Source organism: Salvelinus fontinalis, unplaced genomic scaffold (assembly GCF_029448725.1).
Source record: "Salvelinus fontinalis isolate EN_2023a unplaced genomic scaffold, ASM2944872v1 scaffold_0800, whole genome shotgun sequence".
In the NCBI taxonomy this organism is placed as follows: Eukaryota; Metazoa; Chordata; class Actinopteri; order Salmoniformes; family Salmonidae; genus Salvelinus; species Salvelinus fontinalis.
The window spans coordinates 32,262-42,500 of record NW_026601009.1 but is presented as its reverse complement, the minus strand read 5'-3'; the positions used below and the strand labels follow the sequence as shown (position 1 = coordinate 42,500).

Sequence of the window (10,239 nt, the reverse complement as noted above, 5' to 3'; positions counted from 1 at the left end):
GTAACAGAACCAGGATGTAACAGCAGTTCTATCCTGTAACTGAACCAGGATGTAACAGCAGCTCTATCCTGTAACTGAACCAGGATGTAACAGCAGTTCTATCCTGTAACAGAACCAGGATGTAACAGCAGTTCTATCCTGTAACAGAACCAGGATGTAACAGCAGTTCTATCCTGTAACAGAACCAGGATGTAACAGCAGCTCTATCCTGTAACTGAACCAGGATGTAACGGCAGCTCTATCCTGTAACTGAACCAGGATGTAACGGCAGCTCTATCCTGTAACTGAACCAGGATGTAACGGCAGCTCTATCCTGTAACTGAACCAGGATGTAACGGCAGCTCTATCCTGTAACTGAACCAGGATGTAACGGCAGCTCTATCCTGTAACAGAACCAGGATGTAACAGCAGCTCTATCCTGTAACTGAACCAGGATGTAACAGCAGCTCTATCCTGTAACTGAACCAGGATGTAACAGCAGCTCTATCCTGTATCTGAACCAGGATGTAACAGCAGCTCTATCCTGTAACTGAACCAGGATGTAACGGCAGCTCTATCCTGTAACTGAACCAGGATGTAACGGCAGCTCTATCCTGTATCTGAACCAGGATGTAACGGCAGCTCTATCCTGTAACAGAACCAGGATGTAACAGCAGCTCTATCCTGTAACTGAACCAGGATGTAACAGCAGCTCTATCCTGTAACTGAACCAGGATGTAACAGCAGCTCTATCCTGTATCTGAACCAGGATGTAACAGCAGCTCTATCCTGTAACTGAACCAGGATGTAACGGCAGCTCTATCCTGTAACTGAACCAGGATGTAACAGCAGCTCTATCCTGTATCTGAACCAGGATGTAACAGCAGCTCTATCCTGTAACTGAACCAGGATGTAACAGCAGCTCTATCCTGTATCTGAACCAGGATGTAACAGCAGCTCTATCCTGTAACTGAACCAGGATGTAACGGCAGCTCTATCCTGTAACTGAACCAGGATGTAACGGCAGCTCTATCCTGTAACTGAACCAGGATGTAACGGCAGCTCTATCCTGTAACTGAACCAGGATGTAACGGCAGCTCTATCCAGTATCTGAACCAGGATGTAACAGCAGCTCTATCCTGTAACTGAACCAGGATGTAACAGCAGCTCTATCCTGTATCTGAACCAGGATGTAACAGCAGCTCTATCCTGTATCTGAACCAGGATGTAACAGCAGCTCTATCCTGTAACTGAACCAGGATGTAACGGCAGCTCTATCCTGTAACTGAACCAGGATGTAACGGCAGCTCTATCCTGTAACTGAACCAGGATGTAACGGCAGCTCTATCCTGTAACTGAACCAGGATGTAACGGCAGCTCTATCCTGTAACTGAACCAGGATGTAACGGCAGCTCTATCCTGTAACTGAACCAGGATGTAACGGCAGCTCTATCCTGTAACTGAACCAGGATGTAACGGCAGCTCTATCCTGTAACTGAACCAGGATGTAACGGCAGCTCTATCCTGTAACTGAACCAGGATGTAACGGCAGCTCTATCCTGTAACTGAACCAGGATGTAACAGCAGCTCTATCCTGTAACTGAACCAGGATGTAACAGCAGCTCTATCCTGTAACTGAACCAGGATGTAACGGCAGCTCTATCCTGTGTTACTGTTAACAGCTGTCTGGACCATCAGTAATGTGTTAACGTTGTGTTAACGTTGTGTTAACGTTGTATTCGTGTTATCAGTTATGTGAAGAAGTTGACGGGTCCCCCTCCAGCCAACTACACCTGTTATCGCTGTGGCAAGAACGGACACCACATCAGGAACTGTCCTACTAACGTGGTAATACAACACGTCCTTGGTGTTATCGTTGTCCAGGGCAACCCGGTAAATGTGTGTGTGTGTGTTATCGTTGTCCAGGGCAACCCAGTAAATGTGTGTGTGTGTGTGTGTTATTGCTGTCCAGAGCAACCCAGTAAGTGTGTGTGTGTGTGTGTGTGTTATCGTTGTCCAGGGCAACCCAGTAAATGTGTGTGTGTGTGTGTTATCATTGTTCAGAGCAACCCAGTAAGTGTGTGTGTGTGTGTGTGTGTGTGTGTGTCAGAAGGATAAAGGGTTTGAGCCGCCCCAGAGGATCAAGAAGAGTACCGGCATCCCCCGTTCCTTCATGAAGGAGGTGGACGACCCGTCTATAAAGGGAGCCATGTTGACCAACACCGGCCGCTACGCCATCCCTACTATAGATGCGTGAGTTACTGTCGACCTCTGACCCCCCCCCCGACCGCCATCCCTACTATAGATGCGTGAGTTACTGTCGACCTCTGACCCCCCCCCCCCCATCCCTACTATAGATGCGTGAGTTACTGTCGACCTCTGACCCCCATCCCTACTATAGATGCGTGAGTTACTGTCGACCTCTGACCCCCCCCCCCCTGACCACCATCCCTACTATAGATGCGTGAGTTACTGCCGACCTCTGACCCCCCCCCCTGACCGCCATCCCTACTATAGATGCGTGAGTTACTGCCGACCTCTGACCCCCCCCCATCCCTACTATAGATGCGTGAGTTACTGCCGACCTCTGACCCCCCCCCCTGACCGCCATCCCTACTATAGATGCGTGAGTTACTGCCGACCTCTGACCCCCCCCCTGACCGCCATCCCTACTATAGATGCGTGAGTTACTGCCGACCTCTGACCCCCCCCCCCCCGACCACCATCCCTACTATAGATGCGTGAGTTACTGTCGACCTCTGACCCCCCCCCGACCGCCATCCCTACTATAGATGCGTGAGTTACTGTCGACCTCTGACCCCCCCCTGACCACCATCCCTACTATAGATGCGTGAGTTACTGTCGACCTCTGACCCCCCCCCCCTGACCACCATCCCTACTATAGATGCGTGAGTTACTGTCGACCTCTGACCCCCCCCTGACCACCATCCCTACTATAGATGCGTGAGTTACTGTCGACCTCTGACCCCCCCCTGACCACCATCCCTACTATAGATGCGTGAGTTACTGCCGACCTCTGACCCCCCCCTCCCTGACCGCCATCCCTACTATAGATGCGTGAGTTACTGTCGACCTCTGACCCCCCCCTCCCTGACCGCCATCCCTACTATAGATGCGTGAGTTACTGCCGACCTCTGACCCCCATCCCTACTATAGATGCGTGAGTTACTGCCGACCTCTGACCCCCATCCCTACTATAGATGCGTGAGTTACTGCCGACCTCTGACCCCCATCCCTACTATAGATGCGTGAGTTACTGCCGACCTCTGACCCCCCTGATTTGATCTGATTTGAGTAACCACCTCAGACACCAGCTTTTAGAAAGGTTACGGTTTGCCTGACCTTTAACCCCTGACCTCTGACGTCTAACCCGTAAACCTCTGTGTGTGTGTGTGTGTGTGTGTGTGTGTGTGTGTGTGTGTGTGTGTGTCCCCTCCACAGTGAGGCCTACGCTTTAGGTAAGAAGGAGAGGCCTCCGTTCGTCCCCAGGGACCAGTCCAGTTCCGAGGAGGACGAGGATCCGGTCCCTGATGAGCTGCTCTGTCTGCTCTGTAAAGACCTGATGACTGACGCTGTGGTCATACCCTGCTGTGGCAACTCCTACTGCGACGACTGTGAGTCCACCAACACACACCTGTAAAGACCTGATGCTGTCTCCTCTCCTCAGGTATCCCTAGTGACTGATGCTGTCTCCTCAGGTATCCATAGTGACTGATGCTGTCTCCTCTCCTCAGGTATCCCTAGTGACTGATGCTATCTCCTCTCCTCAGGTATCCCTAGTGACTGATGCTATCTCCTCTCCTCAGGTATCCCTAGTGACTGATGCTGTCTCCTCAGGTATCCCTAGTGACTGATGCTGTCTCCTCTCCTCAGGTATCCGTACGTCTCTGCTAGAGTCAGAGGGACATGTGTGTCCCACCTGTAGCCAATCGGATGTCTCCCCTGACGCCCTCATAGCCAATAAGTTCCTGCGCCAGGTAAAACTCTCTCAGGCTCCGCCTACTCAACCCTGAGCTCTATTTAGTGAGGTAACGTGTTTGAAATATGTTCTACAATACACAGTGCGTTCGGAAAGTATTCAGACCCCTTGACTTTTTCCACGTTTTGTTACGTTACAGCCTCATTCTACAATGGATTACATTGTTTTTCCCTCATCAATCTACACACAATACCCCATAATGACAAAGCAATAACAGGTTTTTAGACAATGTATAATTTAACATTTAGATAAATATTCAGACCCTTCACTCAGTACTTTGTTGAAGCACGTTTGGCAGAGATTACAGCCTCGAGTCTTCTTGGGTATGACGCTACAAGCTTGACACACCTGTATTTGGGGAGTTTCTCCCATTCTTCTCTGCAGATCCTCTCAAGCTCTGTCAGGTTGAATGGGCAGCGTCGCTGCACAGCTATTTTCAGGTCTCTCCAGAGATGTTCGATCGGGTTCAAGTCCGGGCTCTGGCTGGGCCACTCAAGGACATTCAGAGACTTGTCCCAAAGCCACTCCTGTGTTGTCTTGGCTGTGTGCTTAGGGTCGTTGTCCTGTTGGAAGGTGAACCTTCACCCCAGTCTGAGGTCCTGAATGCTCTGGAGCAGGTTTTCATCAAGGATCTCTCTGTACTTTGCTCCGTTCATCTTTCTGTCGATCCTGACTAGTCTCCGCCGCTGAAAAACATCCCCAAAGCATGATGCCGCCACCACCATGCTTCACCGTAGAGATGGTGCCAGGTTTCCTCCAGACGTTACGCTTGGCATTTAGGCCAAAGAGTTCAATCTTGGTTTCATCAGACCAGAGAATCTTGTTTTGCCGGGTGGCCAGCTCTACGAAGAGTCTTGGTGGTTCAAAACTTCTTCCATTTAAGAATGATGGAGGCCACTGTATTCTTGGGGACCTTCAATGTTGCAGAAATGTTATGGTTACCCTTCCCCAGATCTGTGCCTCGACATAATCCTGTCTCTGAGCTCTACGGACAATTCCTTCGACCTCATGGCTTGGTTTTTGCTCTGACATGCACTGTCAACAGTGGGACCTTATATAGACAGGTGTGTGTCTTTCCAAATCATGTCCAATCAATTGAATTTACCACAGGTGGACTCCAATCAAGTTGTAGAAACATCTCAAGGATGATCAATGGAAACAGGAAGCACCTGAAGCTCAATTTCCAGTCTTATAACAAAAGGTCTAGTCTCATAGCAAAATTTGCTAACATTGCTAACATTTCTTAAAACCTGTTTTCACTTTGTCATTGTGGGGTATTGTGATGTCATTGTGGGCTATTGTGATGTCATTATGGGCTATTGTGATGTCATTATGGGCTATTGTGATGTCATTATGGGCTATTGTGTTTAGATTGAGGGAACTTTTAAAATCCATTTCAGAATAAGGCTGGGGTCTGAATACTTTCCTACTGCACTGTATATTCATTACTATATACTGTTAAATAAAGGTTAAATAATATTACTACATATTGTTCATGTAACATACTGTAGAAATATGTGGAATTCATGACTAACATACTGTAGAAATATGTTGAATTCATGACTAACATACTGTAGAAATATGTTGAATTCATTACTAACATACTGTAGAAATATGTTGAATTCATTACTAACATACTGTAGAAATATGTTGAATTCATTAACATACTGTAGAAATATGTTGAATTCATGACTAACATACTGTAGAAATATGTTGAATTCATGACTAACATACTGTAGAAATATGTTGAATTCATTAACATACTGTAGAAATATGTTGAATTCATGACTAACATACTGTAGAAATATGTTGAATTCATGACTAACATACTGTAGAAATATGTTGAATTCATTACTAACATACTGTAGAAATATGTTGAATTCATTACTAACATACTGTAGAAATATGTTGAATTCATTAACATACTGTAGAAATATGTTGAATTCATGACTAACATACTGTAGAAATATGTTGAATTCATGACTAACATACTGTAGAAATATGTTGAATTCATTACTAACATACTGTTGAAATATGTTGAATTCATGACTAACATACTGTAGAAATATGTTGAATTCATTACTAACATACTGTAGAAATATGTTGAATTCATGACTAACATACTGTAGAAATATGTTGAATTCATGACTAACAAACTGTAGAAATATGTTGAATTCATTACTAACATACTGTTGAAATATGTTGAATTCATGACTAACATACTGTAGAAATATGTTGAATTCATTACTAACATACTGTAGAAATATGTTGAATTCATTACTAACATACTGTAGAAATATGTTGAATTCATTAACATACTGTTGAAATATGTTGAATTCATTAACATACTGTAGAAATATGTTGAATTCATTACTAACAGTCCTCTTTATGCCCCTCTCCGCCCCTCTCCCTCCTCTCCTTCCCTCCCCTCTCCTTCCCTCTCCTTCCCTCCCCTCCCCTCTCTTCTCCTCTCCTTCCCTCCCCCTCTCCTCCCCTCCCCCTCTCCTCCCCTCTCCCTCTCCTCCCCTCTCCTCTCCTCCTCCCCTCCCCCTCTCCTCCCCTCCTCCTCTCCTCCCCTCCTCCTCTCCTCCCCTCCCCCTCTCCTCTTCACCCCCTCTCCTCTCCACCCCTCTCCTCCCCCTCTCCTCCCCTCCCCCTCTCCTCCCCTCCCCCTCTCATCCTCCTCCCCTCCCCCTCTCCTCTCCTCCCCTCCCCCTCTCCTCCCCTCCTCCTCTCCTCCCCTCCCCCTCTCCTCCCCTCCTCCTCCCCTCCTCCTCTCCTCCCCTCCCCCTCTCCTCCCCTCCCCTCTCCTCCCCTCCCCCTCTCCTCCCCTCCCCTCCCCCTCCCCTCCCCCTCTCCTCCCCCTCCTCCTCCCCTCCCCTCCCCCTCTCCTCCCCTCTCCTCTCTCCTCTCTCCTCCCCTCCCCTCCCCCTCTCCTCCCCTCTCCCTCTCCTCCCCTCTCCTCTCCTCCTCCCCTCCCCCTCTCCTCCCCTCATCCCTCTCCTCCCCCCCCCTCTCCTCTCTCCTCTCCTCCTCTCCTCTCCTCTCTCCTCTTCCCCTCTCCCCCCCCTCCTCTCCCAGGCAGTAAATAACTTTAAGAATGAGACCGGTTACACCAACCGCATGATGATGAGAGGAGCCCAGACCCTCGTCGTCCCCACCCCTACCCCTCCTCTTCAGCCTCAGCCCCGCCCTCAGATCCCGCTCCAGCCTATCAGGAGCCACCAGCAGGACCCTCTCATGCCCCGCCCTCCAGCCTTAGACACGCCACCATTGGTTCAGCAGCAGCAGGTTGGCCCACCCCTCAGGTAAGATAACAATGTAGTTGTCACTAGTGTCCTGGCAGAAGACAACATGCTCCATAACCAACCAGGTGTCTGGGTGACATTTTCCTCACACATCTATTGTGTTATTTACACCCTAGAGACGGGAACCATAATAACTCCTCCCACATGGCTGCTGGCTCCTCCTATAACTCAACGGGCCCCTCCCCCCAGCACCCAGCCAATCACAACAACACGCTTATTGTAACAAAGTAAGATTCTCTCTCGTTCTCTCTCTTGTTCTCTCTCGTTCTCTCTCGTTCTCTCTCGTTCTCTCTCGTTCTCTCTCGTTCTCTCTCTTTCTCTCTCTTTCTCTCTCTTTCTCTCTCTCTCTCTCTCTCTCTCTCTGTCTCTCTCTCTGTCTCTCTCTCTCTCTCTCTCTGTCTCTCTCTCTGTCTCTCTCTCTGTCTCTCTCTCTCGTTCTGTCTCTGTTTCACTGGCTATGAGAGGTGTCTATAAGGTTGAGGTAGGTTAAGTACCGATGATACATGTCTGTTTCTCCAGAGAGCCAGAGAGTGGAGGAGTTCAGTCTGTGGGGGTCTCAGCCGACCCGCCTCTAGCCACTGCCCTCATGACCAAGGTGAACAACACACACACACACACACACACACACACACACACACACACACACACACACACACACACACACACACACACACCTTCCAAATAGATCAGGTCTGTATTATCAGATACCAGAGTGTGTGTCGTTTGTGTCTGTGTTGTTGTCTATAGGAATACCATGTTCCAGTGGTGGGCCAACCCCAGTCTGACAGTCACTTCCTGCAGAGGACAGGTAGCACCTCCTACTACTACCCCCCCCCCCCCCTCCCAGAGATCGGTCTCCTCCAACTCACACTAGTATTTAACGGTTCTGTTCTCCTCCTGAAACGACAGGTCCTCCACCCAGGTCCAATCCTCCCAGACTTTCTGAAGAACCAGTCCGTTGGGACAGGTACAGGTGTGTGTTTATCTCTGTGTTTAACTGCCTATGTTATGAAGTTTAACATTTGGCACACCTGACTAATGATGTCACGTCCTGTTCCAGCCCCTCCGGTCGTGGCAGGAACCATAGCGACCGCGCCCCTCCCTCCCAGCCTCCGCCCTCCAACGTACCTCCCCCTCTCTACAACCCTCCCCCCATTTTCTCCTCCCCTCTCCCCCATCCCCCAGGTGTCATACCCCCCCACTACCCCCCTCCCCACTTCCCCCCGGGGCAACAGCCCCCCTCCAGCTACTCCCTGCCCCCTCCTGGCTACCCCCCCACCCCAGGAGTCACCAACCCCCCCTGGGCGCCCCCCAACACCCAGCCCCCCCTCGCCGGGAAGCCGAGCCCCTCTTCCTTCCTGTCCAAGGATGAGTTCTACAGACAACAGAAGAGGCTGAAGGATACGTGAGTAGACCGACTGTCATTCTGACTGTTGACTAGGTAGTCTTCTTCTGTTCTGATGGACCGACTGTCATTCTGACTGTTGACTAGGTAGTCTTCTTCTGTTCTGATGGACCGACTGTCATTCTGACTGTTGACTAGGTAGTCTTCTTCTGTTCTGATGGACCGACTGTCATTCTGACTGTTGACTAGGTAGTCTTCTTCTGTTCTGATGGACCGACTGTCATTCTGACTGTTGACTAGGTAGTCTTCTTCTGTTCTGATGGACCGACTGTCATTCTGACTGTTGACTAGGTAGTCTTCTTCTGTTCTGATGGACCGACTGTCATTCTGACTGTTGACTAGGTAGTCTTCTTCTGTTCTGATGGACTGACTGTCATTCTGACTTGACTAGGTAGTCTTCTTCTGTTCTGATGGACTGACTGTCATTCTGACTGTTGACTAGGTAGTCTTCTTCTGTTCTGATGGACCGACTGTCATTCTGACTGTTGACTAGGTAGTCTTCTTCTGTTCTGATGGACTGACTGTCTTTCTGACTTGACTAGGTAGTCTTCTTCTGTTCTGATGGACTGACTGTCATTCTGACTGTTGACTAGGTAGTCTTCTTCTGTTCTGATGGACTGACTGTCATTCTGACTGTTGACTAGGTAGTCTTCTTCTGTTCTGATGGACTGACTGTCATTCTGACTGTTGACTAGGTAGTCTTCTTCTGTTCTGATGGACTGACTGTCATTCTGACTGTTGACTAGGTAGTCTTCTTCTGTTCTGATGGACCGACTGTCATTCTGACTGTTGACTAGGTAGTCTTCTTCTGTTCTGATGGACTGACTGTCATTCTGACTGGTGACTAGGTAGTCTTCTTCTGTTCTGATGGACTGACTGTCTTTCTGACTTGACTAGGTAGTCTTCTTCTGTTCTGATGGACTGACTGTCATTCTGACTGTTGACTAGGTAGTCTTCTTCTGTTCTGATGGACTGACTGTCTTTCTGACTTGACTAGGTAGTCTTCTTCTGTTCTGATGGACTGACTGTCATTCTGACTGTTGACTAGGTAGTCTTCTTCTGTTCTGATGGACTGACTGTCATTCTGACTGTTGACTAGGTAGTCTTCTTCTGTTCTGATGGACCGACTGTCATTCTGACTGTTGACTAGGTAGTCTTCTTCTGTTCTGATGGACCGACTGTCATTCTGACTGTTGACTAGGTAGTCTTCTTCTGTTCTGATGGACTGACTGTCATTCTGACTGTTGACTAGGTAGTCTTCTTCTGTTCTGATGGACCGACTGTCATTCTGACTGTTGACTAGGTAGTCTTCTTCTGTTCTGATGGACTGACTGTCATTCTGACTGTTGACTAGGTAGTCTTCTTCTGTTCTGATGGACTGACTGTCATTCTGACTGTCGTTCTGACTGTTTAGGTAGTCTTCCTCTGTTCTGATGGACTGACTGTCATTCTGACTGTCATTCTGACTGTTGAGTAGGTAGTCTTCCTCTGTTCTGATGGACCGACTGTCATTCTGACTGTCGTTCTGACTGTTTAGGTAGTCTTCC

General features: G+C 48.6%; 1 protein-coding gene and 1 long non-coding RNA gene across 2 annotated transcripts in view; both read left to right on the top strand.

Annotated features, from left to right (window-relative positions):
* The window catches only part of LOC129847364 (E3 ubiquitin-protein ligase RBBP6-like), a 58,767-nt gene that overhangs the window by 31,350 nt on the left and 17,178 nt on the right, over positions 1-10,239 (top strand). Inside the window, exons 8-17 of the mRNA XM_055915135.1 lie at positions 1,731-1,824; positions 2,090-2,232; positions 3,442-3,614; positions 3,874-3,977; positions 7,061-7,287; positions 7,404-7,514; positions 7,807-7,882; positions 8,035-8,095; positions 8,197-8,254; positions 8,348-8,692. Of these exons, the coding sequence (XP_055771110.1) occupies positions 1,731-1,824; positions 2,090-2,232; positions 3,442-3,614; positions 3,874-3,977; positions 7,061-7,287; positions 7,404-7,514; positions 7,807-7,882; positions 8,035-8,095; positions 8,197-8,254; positions 8,348-8,692 (1,392 nt within the window). The remainder of the gene's footprint in view (positions 1-1,730; positions 1,825-2,089; positions 2,233-3,441; positions 3,615-3,873; positions 3,978-7,060; positions 7,288-7,403; positions 7,515-7,806; positions 7,883-8,034; positions 8,096-8,196; positions 8,255-8,347; positions 8,693-10,239) is intronic.
* LOC129847365 (uncharacterized) lies at positions 7,785-8,260 on the top strand. Its single transcript, XR_008758408.1, has 3 exons — positions 7,785-7,882; positions 8,035-8,095; positions 8,197-8,260. It is a non-coding gene; the product is annotated as an uncharacterized LOC129847365 (long non-coding RNA).